This window comes from Clavelina lepadiformis, chromosome 8 (genome assembly GCF_947623445.1).
Source record: "Clavelina lepadiformis chromosome 8, kaClaLepa1.1, whole genome shotgun sequence".
Classification (NCBI taxonomy): domain Eukaryota; kingdom Metazoa; phylum Chordata; class Ascidiacea; order Aplousobranchia; family Clavelinidae; genus Clavelina; species Clavelina lepadiformis.
Genome location: NC_135247.1, coordinates 13,309,305 through 13,334,683, shown reverse-complemented (window position 1 = coordinate 13,334,683; position 25,379 = coordinate 13,309,305). Strand labels below are relative to the sequence as shown.

General features: G+C 33.9%; 1 protein-coding gene across 2 annotated transcripts; it reads right to left on the bottom strand.

Moving 5' to 3' along the window:
* Positions 1-1,300: 1,300 nt before the first annotated feature.
* LOC143468423 (formin-binding protein 1-like) lies at positions 1,301-23,009 on the bottom strand. 2 transcript variants are annotated; one of them, XM_076965618.1, is made up of 13 exons: positions 22,852-23,009; positions 20,701-20,867; positions 20,464-20,611; positions 18,005-18,172; positions 17,679-17,807; positions 17,414-17,560; positions 14,627-14,824; positions 10,304-10,879; positions 7,008-7,117; positions 4,581-4,713; positions 2,979-3,121; positions 2,791-2,879; positions 1,301-2,719 (listed from the first exon to the last, which is right to left on the bottom strand). In XM_076965618.1, exons 1-13 carry the CDS (start codon positions 22,873-22,875, stop codon positions 2,571-2,573), a joined length of 2,181 nt encoding a protein of 726 aa, XP_076821733.1. In that variant the 5' UTR covers positions 22,876-23,009; the 3' UTR covers positions 1,301-2,570. The 2 variants fall into 2 exon arrangements, with proteins under 2 accessions (XP_076821733.1, XP_076821735.1); XM_076965620.1 differs by lacking the exon at positions 10,304-10,879.
* Positions 23,010-25,379: the final 2,370 nt, after the last annotated feature.

Below are 25,379 nucleotides of genomic sequence, written 5' to 3'. Positions count from 1 at the left end.
CAAACAATACTAAGACGGGCGCCTATGTTCCATCAAAAGAATACGACCAACATGCGAACAAGTTCAAAATATCACTATAAGACCATCACCATCATAGTGTTCATGCTTTTACTGACTACTATTTTTGTATTTTTTGTTTCTGTATTTCCTCATATAGATGCTGATGATGCCTTTTGGGCAAAAATTATACAATATCTTAGATCCAAGTATACTAAATCAGTTTCCATTTGGCGTATCCGTAGACTACCTCTTAGATTAACAAGAAACTGTGAACTGATTTGAACGCACGATTTTTTTCCCGATGAAATAGTGGCAGCCTTAGTTAATTATGGAAAAGATACAAGAACTTATTAGCCTATGTTGATGAAACTGTTTAGGCCGTCTTGAACTTGAATCTTGTGATGACATTATACTAAATTTTTGTAAGAAGCTGTGAATATTGTTTTGCGGCAAGTTGCTTTATAACTGAAAACAATCGAATCTACCTTTGCCTACTGACATTAAAAAGTTTGTCTTTTGCTAAAACTTAGCCGGTAACATTCAGTGTTCATCGGCTCGGTAGCCGAATGGGTGGAGCGCTGGGTTTGCAATAATACGGCAAGTGTTCGATAACCAGCGGCGCTACCGTTGTAGTGCCAATTTCCAGTGATCCTGATGAACAAACAGTTCGGGCAGAAAGCCAAAAAAAGAAATCAAAAATGGTGTACAAATCGGGTCCTGCACAACGTTTCGCTCGGTAACCGGGGCTCAAACGAAGAGGAATCATCGCCGAGTTTAATCGTGCGAAGACTTTCCTCAGTCCGGGGATAAAGTTTATGATACCACACCAATGAAATTTTCGCACAATCTTAAACTAAGCTACTAGAAACCAAAATTCCTTATAAAACATCTCTTATACTATTACCAAAACCCATTCACGCTATGACGTCATGGGTGATCCGAAAAAAATTCGCCCCTTCAAATTCTTTTTCGGACTACGCCCCTTGTACGGGAACCAGCCTGAAAGCAATTTTCAAGCACAAGTAAAAATATGTGCATGAAAGATGCATAGAATAACAAACACACAGGAATTTGGTATATCGCTTTTCGTGGGCACGGCATATTTAATGTGTCGACAACCGTGTCAAGCCCCATTTGCATGTATCAACGTCAGATGAGTAGTCAGGATAAAAAAATTGCGCCTATAATTAAACTTCTCATTACAAATTCGTGTGCCGCTTTTGGAATCTGATGGAGCATAGCAATCTATTCAGGCTACAATGATTGTGTATGGTACATAAATAAGAACAAAAGGAAAAACTAAAAATGGGTCAGGTTTATATACAGTTTTCCATTCATTCCAACGCCACACGTATTTTTTTGTAAATTAGTCATAAAGAAAGAAACATTTGCAGTAATCTTCATACAGCACTACTTTTTATGAGATTTATGCTTTTATTTATCACATACATTGCAGACTATGTTTTCGTTTTAATTACTCATATAACCACTAACGCTTAATTTAAAATCAACTTGTCTGGCAACAAAAATCATCGCTGATTCACATTCTTACGACAAAAGGCTTATGAGATCAAAAAAAAATAAAACAGTAAATTATTGCAGATAAAAGCATGCAAACATATGAAACTATAAACTGAATAAAATACTGAACACACAATATGACGTAATGATTGCATTTTCCAGTGAGAGATGTAAGGAAACAATTAAAGTTAGGTGAATGGCTACAGAAATAGAAATTCTTTCATTGTTGCTTTTGTATCCGTAAGACAGTTAGTTTTCCAATAATAGAATAAGACGTACATGAGAGCAAGTTTTTTCAGAACGTTTTTAAGGCCTGTAAATACCTATGGCAATATTCTACAAAGGCAGAGTAAATATTATAAGGTCAACTGATTATAGTACCGCATAGGGTAATGAATTCTATTGCTTTTAACATTAACTTCTTGCTACTACATACCATGTAACAAAACAATTGCTAGGTTTGTGGTGGTGCCAATAATAGATCTGCTAACTGACTAAATTTAACGATTACCAACTCAACAGCAAACGATTTTTTTAAATATAAAAAGACCGACAATATAGGATATTATATATATATATATATAAGAAAGTAAATGGCTAAACACGAAAAATCATAGTTTTACTAAGCAACGAGACTGTTTGAATTTAATTTCTTCTAAAAAGTGAAAATCCATCGTATGACTTACAAAATGCTAAAACGTCAACAACCAATTATTCACACTGCATGCTTTTACATTTATATTACTTCAGGGCTGAAAAACACATGATACCCATTGAAAAGTGCATACATAATCATACCATTTAATAACGACAAATATCATAAAATGGCACTTATTGTCGCCATAAAATTTAAGGTTAGTGTAAAAAAATTGTCAATTTTGTTGGTGTATTTAGAAAGTTGTTTCGGAGCGCAATTAATTTTTAGTAGAAACATTATTTCCTACGATTTTCACATGACAGGAGTGTGGCAAGATCTTCAGTATGCATCCATCAACAAATAGTATTTCTGGACATCCCTGGCAGGACTCAGCAAGCGTAGTGCTTTAAGATCAAGTAAAAAATGTAACTTCTATGTAAGATGTTGGGACATAACCATCCAAGTCATTTTTCATTGCTCTCGTCCATCCATCTCCATTATCTGCTTCTAGGACTGTAAACGTTTCACCAGCTTTCATGGAAAGCGCACCTTCAGAAGTTGCTATAAAACAATCATCCATAAAATACATGCAATGCAAAAATTCTTTATTTGCTACCTGGAAAACTACATACCTTCAAAATCATATAAAGCAACACATGTTCCAATAGGTTCAGGTTCTTCATCAAAGTCATCACCAAAACTTTGTTCTTTTTGTAGAGATCTATAGTGTATAGCAGTTAGCATTTTTCTGTTTCGGACAGATATAGTCACTGGTAATCTTAAGTGAAAGTTGCACTTGCATAACTTTTAATCAACTCACTGTTTCTTTTGAACAGACACAGATTTAGCAGGTTCAGATGCTAAAGGAGCAGTGGTTACAACAGGCTTTTCAGGAAGTGCACGCTGACTCATGCTGTGAGCTGGCGAAGACTGCACTGAACCAGATGCCTCAGCATACCAAGCCTGAAATTTCAAACAAAATTACACATAATAAAGAGCTATTTAAACTTCAAAACATTCCACCAGCATCAAGCAAGTGAATATCATACTATGTAATTTATCTTAACAAATGGAACATGGCAAGTGGGGCGGGGCGAAAAAACTTTCATTGCCATTTCGTTGTTTGTTCTTATTTTGCAACCATTAGCAAAATTAGAAAAAAAGAATTTCTGTGATGTTTTGTTTTACAGGTTGTTTCAGGATTTCTATATAAGATGTTGCAAAACTTGAAAAACGCAACCACTGAACTTCTTATATAAAACATATTTACTTTTAGTACACTTTTGCGGCACAAAAAAGTAATTGAATATAAGACAACAAAATTGCATAAAAAAATCACATTTTTATTATTTTTTTTTGTTAAGGATTTACATAGAAAAATTATTTCAAAGTTATGATATGCAGAAAAAAATTAGCTGCAAGTGACTAAATTGAGGCCCAGTAAGGCGATCATGGGTTAAAACACTGAAGCCATGAAATAAAACAATTTAAAATTTAAACTTCCTTTTTATATTACTTGTGGATAATACAGATTTTCAATTTTTTAAATGGTTTGTCAAAATTGGAATGGGTGAAAAATAATTCAGTGTCGCACGATAAAGTTCAGGTGTTACAGAAACTGTCAATGTTGTTTCATTATTTCAAACGTTGATCGGTTGGAGCATGCATTTTGTGTGAGACAATATACAATCTGAATTACATTTTTACAGCGAAATATTTCAGTCAGAATTATTGAGAAGCTCATTCTGAGTGTAGACTCGAATCTTCAAAGAAAAATGTTGATTTTCTCTCATAAAGTAGAAAGTTGACATCATTCACTACGTCATAGATATTCACAACAATTTCTGTTTCCTCAGTCATGTGAACACAAGCTTGTTTGTAAACCTTGCACTACATTATTTTATAAACAACTGCATTCCTTAACATGCAAATAACATTACCAGTAGTTACTAATACAATTCTTCATATCAAACATTGCTAAAAAACTTACGGTGTGGCTCAAGTGCAAAAACAAGCTGACCTTGTCGTTTGAAGATAATGCATATTTTTGAAAAATCTATCTGTTTACTCAATTAAAATAGTGTATGTAAATAATGTAACTACTTTAAAAATAAAAAATATGGATTTATTCTCATTTATCATGAACTGTAATACTGCAACCAAAACTCGATGTGATAAAAGCTTGGGATAGTTAGCTTATAAATTCAGATTGGTAATAATGATTTGATGTGGCCCACATCAAAATTTAACAAATGAGATTTTAGACTTAGCATGTAAGCACACATCAAATTCTTGCAACCATTTCAGTACGTTTAAACATACGCTAATATGCTGGTATACATATCATGCATACTTTTACACAGATGTTTATATACAGAAATCCCAAACAATTGCACTTCCAGTGTTCTTTCATTACTATTACCTCATGCTGCTGAAGATCTGATTGAAGCTTTTCAATTTTGTTAGTTGAAATTTTTATCTGTGGTTCAAGTGAATTCGGATCCCCCAATGCAGGATTTGCCCGGTATACTTCTTGCATCTTCATCATACCTTTCCTGCAACAGGAATTGTTGACTATGTTAAGAAGAATGAAAGATATGATTTGGTTGTTGGTTCATATATTAAACACATGTCACTAAGCTGGTTTGAATATAATATTGCAACTTGGTTTCACCATCACGACAGAAATTAATTATAATTAATTATTCACTACAAAATGGTAAGTTGATTTTTTTGAAACATTCGTATCCTAACCATATCTACATAACTACCAATAACCAAGAAAAGAATCACCAGTCTCAATCTTCAATCAGATAGTTCATAATATCAGTGAGACAGTTGAAAATATTTTTAATGACATTAAATTATAACTTAACACTGACTAAGGTCAGACTGTGAAGCATGTTCAGCCAAAGTGCAGCATGTACTGACAATAATTAAAAAAATTGTGTAATTATGTAACTAAGCTAACCCACAACTGGTAAAGTGTTTTGTGGTCTCTAGACACTAGGGTATAACTGGCACAGGTTTGTTATCTCAAAACAAAATTTTGCTTTAAAACTTGGGCTAGTCTAGGTGGCGGACTAAATAGCTAAAACAGGTAAACATTAACAAAAGATATGTGCCACAAGTAAGATTTCAAATAATGTTTAAGTTTATATGGCGAATGGGAAAAGAAAAAACATTAAGTGAATGACCTTCAATGCTAGGAATGTTAATGCTACTTTAGCCTAGCCCTCATACAAGACCATAACCTCTTGCCCAAATCAAAAAATTTACAGGTAGTATTGTTTTTGGGTTCGCCATTGTTAATATTCATGTTTGCTCGAATCTAGCATACAACTAAAATTTGATAAGTCTATTCATGTCTAGGTTCGTAAGGGCCCATCTCTGATCAACAGTGCTGGGTTTAATGTCATTACTACACAACATCATTGGTTGCTAAATTTTTTCAGTTCTGGGAAGCCCTCAAGATCATTCAGATTTTCAGGGCACCTGTCACAGCACACAACATCTTTAGCTTGCTAACGACATACTAACAACTGTCCGCTATAATACAAATTATGTAATGCAAATTGTACAAAACTAGATAGGTTATTTCGATTTTACTGTAATTTATGTAGTAATAGTAGTACAGGACCCACGACCCTTGTTAGCATATACGTCTTTGTAAAAATATCCAGACAGTGCGAATCTGAAAATTTTCCAGACAGTCCGAGGATAAAGATTATGATGCTGTTTCAATGCGTGATTTAGTCAGAATTAATTCCAGACAGTGCAAGTTTTTTCCAGGGAGCGCATGCACTGTCTCCTCTATAGGCAGCGACACCTACGCTTGTAAGTTCAATGACATAATGCTTTGTGCTTATAAAATTGCGACCATGATTCAATTCCTAGTTTCACTACCATTGTATAATTTACCCTTGAACAAAGTATAAACGACACCAGCTCCTGTTCATTGAACTTGAAGATCAGTGCCAAATTTGAGCAATGCATTAAAAACAAAGTGTATTAATCGGAATGTGCACAATGACAAGCTTGATAACTGGCACTTAAGTGGTGAAAAATCATCACTGAGCTTAAATTGTTCCTCAATTCAAGGGTAAAGATTGTGATAACTGATAACATAACTGATCATTGAGCCCAAGAGCTTCGCGAAACCCACTTTGTGAACCACTGCAATACATAGCACTGCTTTTTAAATCAAACAAATGTTACGCTTTCTATTTGAAAGAAATTTGTGTGTAAACTGACTGCTAAATATGTATCTATCCATCTACATCGATCCCAATCACATATTTATAATTATCTGCCACAAATTTCGAGTCAACTGTACTGTCAAGCGCCAACTGTATATCCTTACAAAAGAAAAATACCACACATGCAGCAATAACAAGTCTGGGGCAGACTATACTTATTTGAATTCTGGGTTTGCTGCACATTCTTGGCTAACATGTACTTGATGCCTACACCATACTGAAGGGTAAATGCAGATATTAAAGGAAGTTATAATCTGGTGTTGTTTTTAGAATGATACACAAAATGACAAAAAAATGCACGACAAAAACTCATTCACTTGTAGCTATAGTAATTAATTAGGATAATTCAGAGATAATGAAATTGGTTACAAATATCAGTGTAGGTGAGACTGGGCAAGACTGAGATTGCCTTTACATTTTGTTGATACCATATGACCAAATGAACTTCAAAACCTAATAAACGCTCCGCAGTATTACCATGGAAATTTAGAGAAGCAACTGGGGCCAGTTCAATTACAAATTATCAAAATTTATAGATTAACAGATTTGAGTTTTAAAACTATTTATCACCACAGTTAAATGTACAATACCTTCCATCTTCTTCTTTGTTTAAATCGCCTTTTAATGAATCTATTATCTTTTGTAGTTTCTTCTTTCGTTGTTCTGGAGGTAAGTGCGAATAATTTGCAGATTCGGGTGCCTAATTAAAGAGAACAATTAATATCGCTCCAATGGAATGCAAACAAAACTGAGTAATTTCATTAAGTATTTGGAATTTTGGTTGGTATTGGTTTTATCAATGGACTAATAACATCATCGAAACAAAAATACACAATTACACATACTGGAATAAGAAAAACAACGTGCAAGTTAAAACAAAAGTTATTCTTAATTCTTTAAATAGTTAGAAAATTGAAATAGAAATATTCTTCAATACTTAGAGATCATTGAATTTAATCTAATCAGTAATTATTATCAAAGACACTCTCTAAATATTAGCTGGGATAGAAGTAGAATGTAAAATTGAAGTGGTAAAAAAGGTATATATACATGAATGAATTTTTTCCTGACCATGCATTATAATGTCAAGAAACATTCCATGCACAACTTGGTCACAAACAAATTCTAGCAATTCTTTTTGAGGTGACAGTTCCACATTCTGTTTTAGTGATGTAGTGGTAAATTATGTATATGTCTCAATGTAAATGCTATTATGTGGAAAAAAATAGAACCATTGTTATATAAGTAAGTATAAAATAAAAGTAAAGTTTTTAAAGAATGTTCTTCGGACTAAACGTAAGGAGTAAGGATCAGGTAATAACAAGCTTGTGGTAACAATTTTTGAAAGTATAAACAATAATGCGTGCTTATAATATGGCTATGTGCCAACAATATGGATTTCTCACTATGATCCATATACACGATCCTAAATAGTACTTCTGGGGCTATAATCCTAAATAAATTCCATACGAAACAAAATAGTCCCAGAAGCAACATATGAAAAGTGACATTTCAAAAAGTAAAAAAGAATCACAGCAATTAACTATACTTAATACAGAGTTTTCAAGCCAAAAACTGCAGTAAAAACTTTACTTACAGCATTTAATTTAGTGCAATTTTTCAAATGATGATTTCAAAAAACAAATTCATATCATATGACGCTTTTTAAACTGAAAATATTTCCTGCATGTAAGGAACTTGTATAATTTATAATCAATGTTGTCTTCCAACTGATTTGGATAAACCGGCTTTTAGAAATATAAAAGCTCAGTGAACTGGATGCTGGACAAAATATAGTTGTCAAGTGAGTCTAATCTTCGATTGTTATATTAAAATATGTTTGCACAGCAGCACTCCCAATACAATGTTGCCAGTGTACAAAAGTGCATACCATAGAAATAAACATCTCACGTGCATAAATTAGTAAATATCTTATTAATCTGTTTCTGAAACAATTTAGGTTGTCTGTGCTAAAAATAATACATCGGACCAACTCTAAAATTTTGTCCTTCATAATAAAGTGCAACCAGTCTTTGCGAAATACATGTGATAGAAAAGGTGTTTGAATTGTTTGAAAACAAGCAAATTTTATAGGAGACCAGTATTGCCATTACACAAAAAGCGATTAAAACTAAAAAAGTACCCATTTTCAAAAGCCAGACTACTCATTAGCTCTTGCAAGATGAGCACATGTAACATTGCATGCTGTGCAAGATTGACCTAATCGGTATTTTTTCAAAAGATGTGTTCAATTAATGAATAAAAACACAAAAATGAAAAGAACCTTTCCAATCAGTTAATCTATTAACCATTATGCTATTAACCTGTGCAATATTTTTTCACTTCTAAGAAAGATCATGTTATACGCTGTTAAATACCGGTAGCAATCTTATGCGTTAAACCCATTCCTGTACTGCACTAGTCTGTAACTTTTAACAAATTTGACTGGGATAGAATGTGTGCAAACCATCAAAAGCAACACGAGTCATCTGTGGACTAAACCATATTTGCAAGATTTTGAGCCCAGAATGTTTCATTGAAGTTTTTTTTACTGAGGGATTGTATGTTTAATTGTCTACGTATATTATCATATTGATTTTCTTGCTGTTAACATGTAGAAATTCGTATTGGAAATAAGTTTTTAAAGCTTAATTGCCTACATACAGAATCAATTTCTGGAAATTTGGAATGCTGATGATCGTGATGTTATCCTGTTGTCAAAAAATTGTGCTGCAGAAATAAAAACATGATTACTTAAAACAAAAAAGTTTACAATGGCTGATGAACAATTTAATGTGTTTTTTCATTGCATCTATATAAGGCAAACTTCCACAAGAAATGATTTCATATGTACTCATTTGATCCATTATCTACATATCTTACGTACACATGTTACCAAAAGTGAAAACCCTCTATATTTTTCTAGGTAAAATCAATGAAGATTATACTGATATGGTAAAACACAAGACTACAAGTTTCCGGCCATGTGTTACAAACCCTTATCTACTTGAAATATAGCAGCATTACAGCAAAGGTTTTAACACAATCAAAATACACTGCAATCATAGGCTATCTTACTACTAAAAGCCACTATTTACATTTCTTTTCTGCCAAGATAACCGCATATCTTTTTAAACAGGCTGCTTGACCTAAATATAAAAAAATAGTCACTTTTCTGATAATACTGGTCTGTTTCTATGCAATAGGTAGATAAAGGTAAAGGTTTACAATACAAAATCTAGTATCCTGTTTTTCGAAAATCATTTTCTTCTTAAGTTTTGTTTCATTTTTTCCTTTTATACATGATAACATTGGTCAATCTGTAGGCTACAATTAGCTGTAACAATTTGTAACTGCTTGCCAATACAAGGAGTGCACTATTGTCTGGTACTATAAATGCAAGTGCCAAGCTACACCACATTGTTACATATAAATGTCAATCAGCAATTTTGTCTTGGTTGTAAACTATTTGTTTATTTTTGACAGAATTGAACGGACAAAGGCAAAACCATCACCCAAGAAGACAAAACCGTCAACAACAAGAAAAAAAGTCAGTGAGCCTGCGCCATTTAAAATACTTGCGAATAAAAATTCACATGAGTCAAGGTTGAATTGAAATAGTTCTTGCAGAGGTCCCATTGTAACGCTTCAGTTTGTTATAAGGACTAAACAACAGTTCAAAATATTTTCCAAATGACCACATGATCTCTTCACATGATGTTGTTAGTGGTTTGATAAGAAACATGCAAATTATAGTTCCAGTTTAAGAGTCAACATAGTGATGCAACCATGCAAGCAGTCAAAGTAAAAATCCCTGAAAAACTCTTGAAAACCATGCAGAAAAATGGAATTCCAACAAAAATGCCATCAGGAAAACTTCACTTACCACATCCTCTTCACTACTATAATCAGATGCCAAAGCAACTTCATCATATGGATTATCTTCTACCACACCTTCGGGATTAGAACTACTAATAGGGACCAGATAATCATCATTTCCAGCACTTCCTAACATGTCACAAGAAATTGGTCCGGAGATCTCTATTTTGGGCAAATGTTCTTCCTTGTTACTTTTGAACATGGACATAAGTTTCTTTTTGTCATGTGCAATAGAAATGCGAAAGTTTTTATCAGATAATATAGACTTTCTTTTGTCTTTCTTCTTTTGGGATGGTTCTTTCTCAATTTTGGAGTTGCCTACACGTTCATGAAGCACATCAACTGAGGCACTGCGCTTTTCGGGAGATAGTGCTTCACTTGTGGCAATATTTATATAATTAGACTTATTTGCAGCAGAAGAAAGTGTATTTGATCTCTGTTTTGTAGTAGTTGTGTCTTCTGAATCAACAGAAATATTATCACTCTGCGAGTTCTCATCATTCTGTTTTGTTTGGCCTGAATCAAGGGAAAGTTTACTCGAAGTGGAAACTGACATTATTTTCTTTCCTTTTGGTTGTGGAAGCTGGCAATGAAATTACAGGAAGTCTGTTACAACACATGCTCTAAATACAACAAACTACAAAAACAGACTAACAAATGAGTAATTAATAACTTAACAACATAAACCACAAAACCCAATATATATACCCAATCATATAACTTTGACACAATAAACATAGAAGTAAAAAAGGTGGAATGTATAGGAAAATATATGCCGCTAAACATGAAATTTTGCCATATATTTTCCTAAAAAATGTTTTTTTACATTCTTTGTTGAAATAAAAAATAGTGGCTTCTGAACTTCTATTATATACATTTTTAAACTTCATGACTAATGTTGAATTTTAGGCTATAAGGTTTTTACAGTGGATGATAAGAGATGTTATTTGTATTGTTTATATATTGTAACCTATGAAGTTAATACTATTTTTCTTTCTCTATAAAATTGACCTGTAATGGGTGCCCAATGATAAGTCATTCACCAACATTCCTTATTATTGCAATGAATCAATAAGGTTTCTGCGATAATATATCATCAACATTACATTATTACTTGTAGATTCCAGAGCAGCAACATATGTATATGTATTATAACAATATGTAGCATGCTTTCATAGTTTCAAGCAGGCAAATAATGCAATCGTTATGCAACATTTCCAACTACCAAATTAAATCTTAGAGATGTATATAGTTTTTTCCAGCTGTACAAAATGACTACTGGAAAGCTTTTATTGGAAGCAAATTATTCGAACTCATACTCATATTGAATAGAAGTGCCAAAATCATAGCAAACATTTTTATTCTGAATACTCTTCCATTGAATTTGCATTTGCCAAAATAAAAGCTGTATTGTTCGGCAAAAAAAATTTTATTAGTATTTTCAGTCTATTATTCTTTCTATGCACGATATTATACAATATAAAATATTTATTTCCATGTATCCAATAGCGTTATCAAGTGCAAGTTCATAATAAAATATTTAAAAAAATAAAACAATTAATTTTACTTTTTATGAGAGCAGTGCTCTTGGTGTCTTCTGTTTAACAGAAAATCAGTTTATATAGTTGTGTACGGCAAAATTAACCAACATTGTATGTGCATGTTGGTGTTACATGCATTGCAACGTTCATCATTCTAAACACAAGAGAGAAGGCTTTGACTTTGTGTAAATGAACTGGAAATCAGAAATACAACTCCAACATGTTACTTGCAACTTAGATAAACTTCATCAACATGCAACATGCTGGCGGCTCATCATGCCACATGAAATCCACTGTAACAACAGACCTCTATGTTACCACAAAATGAAAATTACAGAGAACATAATGGTCATTTGTAGGACAATTTTGTAATTTTGTGATGATATACATCACCAGAATCCTGTCATTTAGGTGGGTAAAGCAGAATTAATCATTCAGCCAATCTGAAAAAATGTGCACATGTACTACAGAGCAAGGTCATTTTGTCTACGAAACCGGCATCAGAACAAGACCGAAAAATGTAGCTAACATGCACGGCGATGCATTCTTATTTTATAAAACTACAATATGATATATTTCTGCCAATTTTCAAGCTGCTCATGTCATTCAAATTCCATCCAAACTGTTTGAAATCTGCTGCTAGTAGTTGATCCTAGCTTTGTCCAACTTTTTTAATACATAAGAAAACAGTTGGAAACATTTAGTACAATATTACAAGTTAACTTTTAGATGATCACAAACGATTTACAGAGAATTATCACAACTGTAACAGTAATGCTAAGTATGACTATTTCAAAGCGATATGTGTAAATCGTAATTGGGCAAAGTAGTTCATACAAAATTGATTTTGCAAATTGCATTTTAAGGAAACAAAGTAAGAGTAGATTTTAACGAAGGGTCATACACAATTGAGCTGTCGAATATTTATTTCAACTGTCTAAATATTGTCGTAAAAGCCACATAGCAATTAAACTACTCGGTCAATTAAAGTGATATATACGCAAAATTGCAACAACAGTCATTTTGCAATTTTGCTTATTAAGTACTTTGTACATGCATTTTGGTTTCATGCAAAAAGAAAAAATTTCCAAAAGATGATGCAATTATAAATATTCAAACAATTCCAATTATAGTGTTAAAAGGTTCTAATTACTCCATTTCTAAGACTAGAATTTCAAAAGATTGCCCTGAACTACCCTGGATATAAGCATGTATTCTGAGCTGTTTAGACCAGTTGCCTTTGAGAAAATAGTTTCTTTAGACGTTCTTACTATTCTTCTCATTTCTTTTTTTACTGCCAGAATATTCATTATTATGCATATGTTTAATATGTTCAGAACAAATTTCATGTTGTGGATATCTTTAACTAAAGAAATCCCATCTGTAATAGATACTAATGAGCCCTTTAATACTAGTTATTAGCAAGTCTATGATTTATTTGGCACGTCCACACTGAGCACTCAATGAAAATTAGAATCCTTGAGCAGGGATATCAGTGGAATCAAGGTCAAATGATTAAAGGAGCAGTGCACAAGCAGACAAGGCCACGATAAATAGACATAGGCTACTAGCTGTGTGGAAATATGAAGTAAATATTGTTCACTAGGTTGCGCTGTAAGGTGATGACAGAAAACTAGTTAGTTACTGCAAGTCAACCTATACACACTTTACTATTATCACACACCTACATACTAGGCCTAAAATAAAAGATAAAAAATGTACCGTATTGAACACAAACCCAACCATTACATGTAAATATAAACAATTTCAGCTGTTTTCACAAATCTGAGTGTTGCAAACAGGTTTGAGACAAATCCTACATTTTCCATGAAGTAAGCAATACAGCATCCAGGTTTTCAACTGTTTGATTAATCATGAGAAAGGTGAAATGGTTATGACAATTTTTATTATGCTTGTATAACCGAAAACATCAACCTTACTCAAAGGATAGGCAAGCAAAACGAGTATAAGCAGATTCAAAATCGTATGAATATCAGCATCATGTAATCATAGTCTACTGAATCTGAATATTTTTCAACTTTAGGTGAAGACTACGTATTTGCACAAATTAAACTGCTGCATCTAAAAAAGCATATTGAAAAAATTGTTGATTGTTGATGTAATTAGAATGCTTTTAGATTTAACATGGGGATACTGTCTGGTAAAACACCCAACTCACATTAATACAGAATTAAATTGGGCTCAGCTCATGCTTCAGTATTTCAGTACTTGTTTTTATTGAAGTGATCACCCTTAACTGAACGTTTACTTGTTGTTTACACAACGAAAGGTAAGAAACAATGCTGTTTATGTATATTAAATATATTTCCAAGAACCTTCTGCTTATTGTAAATTTTATGTACTTTTTTTGTTATGAAAAACATCTCAGAGGTATCACTTGTTAAAATTTTTCCAAAAAATCTCCTTACAATTATTAAAGAAGGTAATTACAAATTTACTCTGAACAATTCTCTGCATATTTTCATTAATGCTAGACTGGTTAATATTAAAAGCTTAATGCAACTAAATTCTTGATGTGTATAAAGCGACACAGTTGTTGCAGTTCCATTGAAGGTTGAAGTCACTACGACTCATAATATTCCACAACTACTGATCTCACTATTTGACTTTATAATACTGGCAATGAAAAATCAACATAACTGGTTCTCATTTCATGTTGGAACGTACACAAAAGCCAAGAAAAAAATTCTTGAACTTATTAGGTTAAACTTCAGTTTCTTATTCCTAAAAAAATTTACTTCAATCAAAAAAAACGGTCAGCAACTTACTTTTTTTGCCCCAAAAAGCCAACTCAGACCACTTTTACGATTGGGTTGTTTGCTTAAATTAATCGAGTTCCTATTAGAACTATCTGATCCTTCTTCTGGATGTTGTCGATGTTGTTGCGGACTTGAGTAATCCTCAAACTCTTTGGGACCAGGAGGTAAGAAACCAGATTTTAATTTTTCGATAACCAGTTGAGAATCCTTGAAAGATAATACACTATACTAAAAACTGATGGATTATAGAAACATCTAAGCCACTGAAATAATAGGGATAAGCCAACTGATGCAAAATTAAAAAAAATATTGCAAAATTCGACATTACTTTTTGAAGTTGCCAACTAAGATAACTGGCATCGCAACTATGAACATTAATTAAATACAAAATTAAATTTTTTTCAAGAACTGGTTAATAAAGTAATATCACAAGAAATTTGGAAGAATACAACAACGAAACCATTAAAATGAATATGGAAACGTTATTGTCAATTAACATGAAGTTATGTTGACTTTCTATTTCTATAATGTTGTGCTGGAAACTAGCATCAGTGTGTGGGGTATCTTCCATTGGTTTGGTTAAGAGACGATTTGACTGTAGGAAAGCAACTACTGCGTGAAGGATGTACAGTGTACACCTTCATCTCGATGTTAGAATATAATTCATACCACTTTATAAGACAAGAATCCTATCTACACAATTATGGAAACTTTTGAACATTATTTAATTACAATTATTCTAAAACACCAATATGATTAATAACTTTTTGTTATCACTATGGCATTGTATCATATCCTGAACAGTAGGATAATTCCAGTGTGTGATAATTCTAGGCACATGAATGCGATCTGATGAGAATGCCTCAGCAATACCTAAAGTGTCCTGGGAGTGAAAGTCTGTGTCAGAGATACAATTGTGAAATATTTTAGCGCATTTCTGCCACAACGCATTTCATGTGCAATCCACCAAACAGGCCACACCGATACCTGAAGTCTCAGCTTGTTCTAATAATTGCAGTGCGGCAGGGAAAATAGGCGTCTGGATTTTAATAATCAGGCTTGTATGTTTGTGGAGGCATTGCTCGAACTGATAAAGTAGCTTTATCGTGGCGGAACCAAGCAGCAGATGTCAGACACAGGCATCCAGCCTCAGTACACAAAATATTGTTTATGACAGTGTCAAAATGGTGAGCACTGTGACATGAAGGAGGTGCAAAATACTAAGCGATGGAGTAGACTTCTAAAACAAGAGCTGCTGTGCGAACTGCAGTCAGAACCCACCTATAACCAGTGGCATATTTTTGTGTAATGGCAAGTATTGTTTCCTTGTTAAGAAGACTGGCTTCTGACACCATTTTGATTCTGCTAAGCTTTAATCTAGATTTCTGGAGGCAAGCAAATAATATGTTTATGTCCTGGCAGAAAGTCCTCTCCACTGTTTCTCATTTTCTTGTCGAGTACATGATGGTGAGGTCCCCTGCATAGGCATACTTGCACGATACTGTGTTCGGTAGGTCATGAGTGTAGAATGTTGATGTTTAAAAGGGAGGCAAGACTGATCATTCTTCAGGTGTCAATACCTGCTTCGCTGTTCATGACTCGTGATGAGAGTAAAGCTTCGACTGCATACAAGCTCCTTACTCATACCAGCCAAGTGCCTGTCTGGGAGCAGATGAAACAGCTTGCAGGGAAGACTGCGGTGCCATACTGCAGGGATCCGCAAATATGTTTTTGACGCGACCCTTAAGAAATAGTTCTAAATTCTAGCGACCCAAGCATTTTGTGAGCATATAATTTTTATGGAAAATACTATGCAATTAAATATCGATGTTAAGACTACTATTGACAGTAGCTATTTTCTTGCACAAAATTGTGTGAAACTTAGCACTTAGTAAATGAATGCATTTATTCTACCTAATGAGAACTATGGGCACTGTGTTGAAAAAGAAATACTAAATAAAATATTAAATAAATATTAGTTAAAATATTTCGTGACCTACACTGGAAGATCTCGCGACCCAAATTTGGGTCTCGACCCACTATTTACGGAGCCCTGCCATACTGTGTCATAGGCAACTATGAAATCTAAGAACACAACACCATCTCCTTAGCCTCAGAGATTTGCTTAATATCTAAAGTCATAATAGTGATTGAATGTACAGTTGACTTCCTACATTGAAATCCAGTCTGCTCCGAGGGGATTGCTTATGGGTTCGAATTGGGTATAGATCAGTCGTTCCAGGGTATTAAAAGGGATGCACAAAAGGATATAAGGCTAGGGTTAGTTCGGATATATCAATAATACTAGTCATCTGGATAATGGATATACTCAAATACGGATATGGCTTATACGTCGACCTGACCAGTTGGCCGATCCATAGCCTACCGAGACCGAACAATGCTATCTGGTTTTCATTTCAATTTTCAATCATAATACTCATTCACACTAGTGCAATCGACTTAACTTGAAAAGTTAGGCCCATGCTTCATAACAAACCGTAAAATAGGCATGGTGACTTCAAAAGTCTGCAACGCTGTGCAGAACCATATTTGTGCACAATACAACAAGCTGGTGGCAAGTGGTAAATTTCATTTTTTTAAAACTTGCCAGACTTGCTCCAGAAATACTTCTCTAAACGTTCCAAATACCAAAAAAACACTTTTTCTACCAGGAATAATATGAGTACTCTTTCCACCTTGTCAAAACTAAATAGTTACCATACTTAACACAAAGTACATAACAATGGCACAAAAACACTAATTTTAACCAATAATATTTTATAGTCAGGCAAGTACCAGTTTGGAATCAATGGCATTGGCAGCTTGTTCCATACCATCAAGGCACTTTTGTATGATTGGTTTTACCTTTGAATCAATTTTTGCAAATTCTACCATTAGTTCTTTATTTTTAAGAATTCTTCGTTCATTGGCATCTTTGTATGCCTGCAGATATACAAAATTCAGCTTAAAATGGTAATTATATAATTGTAGGTAATGGAAAGTCTTTCAAAATTGTAGCAACCTTGTGAAGTGGATACACATAACTTCCAGAAAGACATACCTGAAACACCTTAGGCATCTCAGTTGAATAATGTGCTTCTTGATCTGTGTTAAATTGTTGCAAAGTTGCACCATAATCCGTTTTACAGTGCTCAACACTGTCCTTCTTGGCTTGCCATGTATGTTTCGCCTAATCAATTGCAAGTTAAGACAATATATATATTTATATATACTTATACTAACGTGCTCCCAAACCTGTGGGTAGCAAATTTATGGTCTCCGCCACTGTCAATGTCATATCAACATAAACATTCGTCAGTTTTCAACCATATTACAAACAACTCTTCATGATAAAACAATGTGCATTATCCAATATACAGTGTATACCTTTTCAACATCCGCCTTGGTTACATTTCCATCCCCGTCTAGTTTTTCAAAGTAACCTTGTGCCCTCTCACATTCTTTCCATTCTTTTTCAAATTTCTTTTTTGTTTGTTCTAAGGTTCGTTCATGTTGTTCCAGCACAGACTGCAAATGACGCCCATCTTGGTACAACTGCATACATACATAAGAAAATTATTTGCGATAAGGTCAATTTGCAAACAATAAACATACTAAAAAAATTGTGAAGGGTTTATTTAGGTGCTATAGGCCTGCAAACATTTTAGCAGGCGGGCATTGAACCACTCTCCTTGTTGTTTTAAGACAGACATTTTATTCCCTTGTTTACTGGTGTATCCATAAGATCTCTGGGACTAAGTACCAAAAAGAGCGTCACATTTAGTTGACTAACAGTAGTCAGCCAGCATGGCAGCGTCCCATGTCTCTTGGTATTCTTCTTCCATTTTGCTAATGTCTTAATGAAAGTGCCACTCACCACTTGCTCGCCAGTTAGATCTCTGAGGTTTTCAGAAAACCCTATCTACAAATTCTACATCATAGTATAGGAAATGAAACTTGATGCTCATGTACAAAAATTTTTGATGACGTAAATAAAGGCACTCCAGGCACAGGAAACCTTTGCGTTCATGCAAGTTGAATATTTATCATGGTTTATCAGTTTTCTGATCTGTGGCCCATCAAAACTACCAGATTTAAATTTGTCTATGCTTATCCCTGCAAAGGTATATTTAAAATCAGGGTTGCCATACCGTCCTTATTTTAAAGGTCCGTGTCTTAGAAAATATGTTTGTCCTTTTTTTCTAAGAAATGTCGTTATTTTTAGGGCAGAGGTTCGTATTTTGGGCATTTTGAGACCTTTAGTATACCATTTTGTACCAAAATTATGAACATGCAGATAGTGTCTTGTTTTTTTTTTTAGGAACATTTGTTGCTTTCTCCTGTTGTGCACTGTTTAAGGTGGTATTCGTCTTTCGTTTCCTAGTGCTTAATTTTGAGTTGAAACCGACTTGAGTGTTTTAACAAATTGTTTTATGATACCCAGCTTGATATGTAAAGGATGCAAACTAGTTTTTCATCTTTCTACTACTACAAAAGGTTGACTTAGAATGTCCTTTATACCAGGTACCAGTGTTTCTTCCACTAGCCATTCTTTTTTTTATCTAATGTTGAATTCTAGCACTGATGTCCCATAACAACCAAAAGCATGGGACTATTATATATCCACCCTCAAGTCAAAGAAAAAATCCAACAATTTTCAGTCCGATAGGAATACACATTAAAACATTGCCCATATGCAAAAGAACAAATTTGAGACTGTGTTTGTTAACTTTCAATAAAGAGTCTCCCATCTGTAGGTTCATATACAGAGATAACGAGTTTTCCAAAATATTGCTACAGTATACAATTTTGCATTCCTGAGTAAAAAGGCAAGAATTCAGCATTGCGGTTCCGGCAAAAGGAAATGCGTATAAAAATTTGTTCTTTAAGCCTTTAAGTCAGCAACTCCACATAAGCTTTAGAAAGACTCAGATCTCTTGCCAAAGCATTAAGCTCTATTTGTGTTGACACTCTATTTAATAGTTGCAGTGACGAAGAAGGTAAGGTAAAACTGTCATCTGCAAGGGTACCATCCTTATCTGTTGACATATTCATTTAATCAGTTATGAGAGCCTAATGTTGCAAAAAGCTTCTTGAAATTCATCTACATGCAAAAGTATGCAAACATCTACATATTTGCAACTTGTAACAACAGCAAAGTTTAAGAAGGACTACCATACAAGATCACATCCCAAACAGTATGAAAACAAATTATTCACAAAAATGCTCACACTGACAGCCAGATTGATTAAAAAAAAACCTTAGTAATGTAAGCTCAAAAAGTATTGAAACCATTTATTCTATCAACAAGTATATATACATATATATTATACACATAAGCAAAAAAGGATTGCTTTGTTAATAAGCAAAATTATTTACAAACTCCAGAATGCAACAAAAATTGCTCATAGAAATGCTCAAACTGATTGAGATTGCCTTAACGATTTCAGTGGAAGTATTCCAACCAGGAAGTCTATTCCAACACCATCATAAAAACATACATGTGTCACAAACAAGAATTATCAGAAACGATGAAAATAATGTCTACGGGCAAGTGTGTACCAAGCCACTTAACATCGCATGCAATGCAGTGCAAAAAGCAAAATATACATTACATACTCATTAATGTGTATACAAATAGTTGAAATAAGATAATTCAAATGTAACAACACCCCATGTTCATCTGCCATACAGGAGATCACTTTTTTATGTTCTAAAGTAGCCTAAATAGTAATTCAAATGTTAACAAAAATTGCATACACTTTTGGTAATGCAATAACTATTTTTGTTTTAGGATATTGCCCAGTAAGTGTTTACAGAAATATAACCCTATATTACAAAATTACCTTTTTCTTCTCTATTCGAAGGTCATTGCAGACATTTTGGCAAACTTTGCTTACGTTGGAAAGCATTTCTTCAGCAACTAGTTCATGCTGCCCAGCAATGTCATTGATTTCAGATAGTTGACTTTGAAAGGCTTTGTGAAGAGAGAACCTAGCAAATTGAAAAAAACATTTTTAGTGAAAACCTTAACTCTAAAAGAAACCAGATTTTAGTGATACATAAAGTGAAATTATAAATACATGCTTCTGTCTTCATCACGTTTCTTTGGCTGAAAACTTTTTGCAAGCTTTCTCAGTTTCATGCCATATTCCAACTCAATTGAGCAACGCTCTTTCACAAATTTTGCATATTTCTCAGAGAAGTCAATGCCGTGTGAATGATGCTTATCAATACTTTCAAACTGATCCTGTGAGGAAAAATACTAAAATTAGTGATCTAATTATTAAAAATGGCAAAGCATAACTACATGATCTACAGATGTTCCTGATAACAAGGGCTGGGTGAGATTCAGCAGGACAAAAATGTGGCAAAAATTAAGCAACAATTTAAGTATAGTGTAGGTAAAGCGTAAATTAAGGCGTTTGATATGCATACATTTAGCCAAAATAGTAGCAATCATTTTACTTGCAAACAATTTACTGCAAGTTATGTTTAACATAATAATTACACCAGTCTGCATTAATTTTGCTGAGTTACAAGTAACAGGTGTTTTTGGTTAATTTGGCGGCGCTGATTCCAAAAATAACATCAGATTTTTTCTATCACGTCAATTTTTTTCACAAAACGCAATTCAATATTTTGACAGTAAGAGCAAATAAATAGCATTATTCACAATATGTAAATATGCCTCTGCGTAAAAAGCAAAAAAAATTAATAACAGCACATATCTGCATAAAGGTCACAACACTGAAATTAATATTATTTTATGGAAGAAGCTTTCTCTTTTTTTACTTTCGAGAATGTTTATATGTTTCCTCATCTCTCCTAAGACACCAACAGTAATCGGCCATCATACTAACATTCCACCGAACTTGATATCTTTTTTCCATGATTTTGATATCTTGGTGGAAACGTTGTTGTTGTTGTTGAAACCTTGTTCTTCACTGGTAGATCCTAAATTTTCTGGAAAGTAGTCCAAATGACTATGCGCACGCACGCAGAAAGTGCACTTTTACACTCATGTTGCAGCCAAGTTTTTGAAACGAGCAAAGCAAGCGGTTGACAAGTTCTTTGTAATCAGGTGATTTGGTATTACCCAGAAAGTTGCTCACAACCTGGCTAAAAGCCACCCAACCTTCTTTATCATCTTGATTCATGGTTTTGGTAAATTTCTTGTCTTTCATTAGCTGTCTTATTTTTGGCCCATCAAATATTCCTGCTTTCAACTTTTCATTGCTCAAGGCAGGACATTTTTGGCAAATATACCCAAAACATGCCCCATGTTTATCCAGGCTTTTCACATATTGCTTCATTAGCCCGAGCTTAATGTGAAGAGGTGGTAGTAATACTTTGCTTGGGTCTACTAATGGTTGGTTACGGATGATAGAGCTAGTTTTGACTTTTAGTAGGTCAAGCATCTTGCAACGCGTCAGTTTTATTTTTTCTACGTCTGCAAAATATTTCTCCCAGCTGCGCACGACCCTCTCTCTCATAAGTGCGGTAAAGTTGTTAAATCGTAAACGGAATTACGTCTTGGAGTAAAAAGAAGATTGCCGAAGTCGATATAGGCGAATTCCACTGTATCTACTTGATCTATTTGTACCCCCAGCGGACGCCCATGGTAACTATGCAAAATAAAAATTAGCTGATCAAAGATCGTGAGGTTGTAGCTAAACGCAAGGTGATGGACAAAAACTAACAGCGTTTTTGGAATCAGCGCCCAGAAGTTACCTTAAAACATCGTTTAGGTCTACTGTACTTCTACAAAATTGATGTAGGCTTGTGTAAAGCTCTATGCTATATAGTAATTATTTCCTTTTACCATCAAAATATTGAATTGCATTTTTTGAAAAAAATTGACGTGATAGAAAAAATTTGAGGTTATTTTTGGAATCGGCGCCCCAAAATTAACCAGAATAAGTCCTCTTTTTGTAAAAAGCATAAAAAAAATTTTTTTTTGTAGACCAGTGAATTTTCAATGTGAAACGGAATGCCTTTGTTTCATAGAAAACATTGAAGGTTCTACTGTAGTGGATTCCTTGGCAATCTGCTATCCATCACTGGTCAAGATATATTTTTGAATAAGATGAAGTACTCTTGCTGTGCATTGTTACGTTAGAATTAAATAATGCCCAAAACCAAAAGGACATAGTTTAAATGGATAAGAAGTATTCATTGTTTTGTGCATAACACATATCAAAATAACAGTTTCTATCTTATAGAAAACTTACCCACAGTTCTGTACCCCAGTCCATAATAATTTCTTTTGGTTTAATCTCACAAACGTAGTTCAATTAATCAAACTGCAGTCAAATATTAAATAACAATAGTTCTCAAAACACAACAAGTTATATCATGGTTTATCATAACACCACCTATATAACCTGTCTTGAGAATGTGCAGACACAGTTTAGAGAGACTTGAAAAAATATACATGCAATATTTCCTCCACACCGTCCTACTCGTATATACGCCCACTCATTTTAAAGAGGTTAATTTTTACAGCCATAATTTATCATAACACCTTCTAACAAAATAACACCAAATTTGTAAGAGTGATCAGCTGGTGAGGGTTTGGTCTTTAAAAAAGATTGAACTTTCCAAAGTTGTTGTATTTCAAAATGTGTATAGATATATAGGCAAGATTACATACTATGAAAATTACACATTGCTTGCAATATTGACTGTAAATCTAATGACTATCATAGGATAGCATATGCCTAAGGTTTAGATTATATTGAAGTTAAATTAGGCATTTTACTGTTATGCAGTAAACCAGATTTCAGAATTTGACCTTTAAAACAATCACTGGGCCTACTAAGGCATTGCAAACTCCTGTCTGAGAAACCATTTATTATTTATTGCTTGCAAAATTGTCTTTATTCTGATAACGTCACACTTTGCCATAAATCTGCAACTTTTATACCTAACATAATCTATGCGATAAATAAAAATTGCAATAAATAAATAATATAATAAGTCTTATGTTGGGGAATTACAAGTTTACACATAACTATTACTGCTATGTCTGTGAGTATGACTGGCCCATTTCTTAAATAACAATTTCACTTCCTGTCTTTCGTGTGCTTTCAATTTCTCAGCATCAAACAGAGGTCTATTAAGACATAACAGAATACAAATTGCTTTTTGTTTTTTACTGAAAACAACATCTCAGCATCAAACAGAGGTCTAGTAAGACATAACAGAATACAAATTGCTTTTTGTTTTTTACTGAAAACAACATTATTAGACAGTTAAAATAATTTTTTACCAAACCATTCTTACCATAGTGAACATTTGGCTACTGAATGTAGGCTAATATAGTGTATGGTATAATAATATTGGTATACTGGCACTGAGGAAAGTCTTTGCACCACTTAAACCCAGCAATGATTCCTTGAGCCCAGTTAATTGCTAGCATTGGCATGGATTTCTGGGGGTACAAGGGTGCCTTGCCACGCCAAGTACGAAATTGGGGTGGTCTGAGGTTACCACATACCTCACTTAGCTACCAGGTCTGTCTGCTTCCAGATAATCTTGGATTTAGTTAATGTACTTAAGAGAGATTTTTCCTTTCAAGTCAACGTTCATCAAAAACCAGTCGCTTTGCAGGTGTTTATAACTATAATAATTATATTGCAGTTTGATTTCTACGATGGTTCATGTTTGGGATATTGTTTTTGCATCTTTTTTTTCAAGTTTGCAATAGTGGTGGCAAGCATTGTACCTTTAATGCTTTGTTTATTTATTATAAATTGGCATTCAAGCAACCAGGTTTTCTTTGTTTGTTTACTATAAATCGGTGTGAAGATAAAAAGTTTGGTGTGCATGTTGATGAACCTAATATTTGTAGCAGGTGTAAGTGCCACACTTTCCACTATGGTTAATGCAGTGATGTCTTGCCCTTATCGGTATGGTATGATAATCTTTATCCTCGGATTGAGGAAAGTCTTTGCATAACTTAAACTCGGTGATGATTTTTCATCACTTGAGCCCTGGTTGTCGAGTTAGCCTTTGTGCAAGTTCCGATTAATTATCAAACATTTTTTATTTTGGTTTTTTAATTTTTTTATATAGTATTGCCCGAATTTACAACTGTCCAGCAGGTCCACTGGACAGGAGCAAGTGTCGTTAATGCCTTGCCAAAGGGCGTTACAATGATATGGCACCACTGGGTGCATTTGCCCACAGCGCGCGAACCAATCGGGTATTGAGCCTAACTTAGTGATTTAATCATGAAAAGTAGGCTATAAGAGTTTGGGTCAGAGAGGATTAGTTTTAGAATAATTTGCACTTTTGAAAAAAATAGTCTATTATTTTAAGTTGAAAATTAACATAGGCTACATTCTGACATTTCAATCCACAGACTTGCCCAATTGCCGTTAACCGTATTTTCTTACTTCGGCAAATGGCGGCCTGTAAAATAAGTGTCTGTGTCTGCGTAACCGGCCGGCGGTTAGCCTACCGAAATAGGAAAATATCAATTGCATAACAGGTTAGCCTTTTACCGAAGCAGGTTTTATCTAAATTATGAAACCGACAGCCGATGAAATAGACGTTGCCAAATGAATAACTTAACGTGGCCTAAGCCTATACGGTAAGCAAAATCTAATTTCAATAAACGCTACAAATAGGCCTACTTTAAATAAGCTTTTTGCAGGGCCCAACCATTCTCCCAACGACCTAATCTAACCGCCTATCTTTACAAGGCTGCGTGACCTGTGTTTGTAATGTAATCAATAGGCTGGTCACTTGGTTT

Excerpts from the sequence above, each read along its gene's own strand:
- LOC143468423 (XM_076965618.1), bottom strand. The coding sequence starts at position 22,875 with ATGGACTGGGGTACAGAACTGTGG. Across the intron at positions 17,808-18,004 it reads CCAAGGCGGATGTTGAAAAG|GCGAAACATACATGGCAAGC; the intron begins GTATACACTGTA and ends GCAATTGATTAG. Across the intron at positions 14,825-17,413 it reads ATGCCATTGATTCCAAACTG|GATTCTCAACTGGTTATCGA; the intron begins GTACTTGCCTGA and ends TTATCTTTCAAG.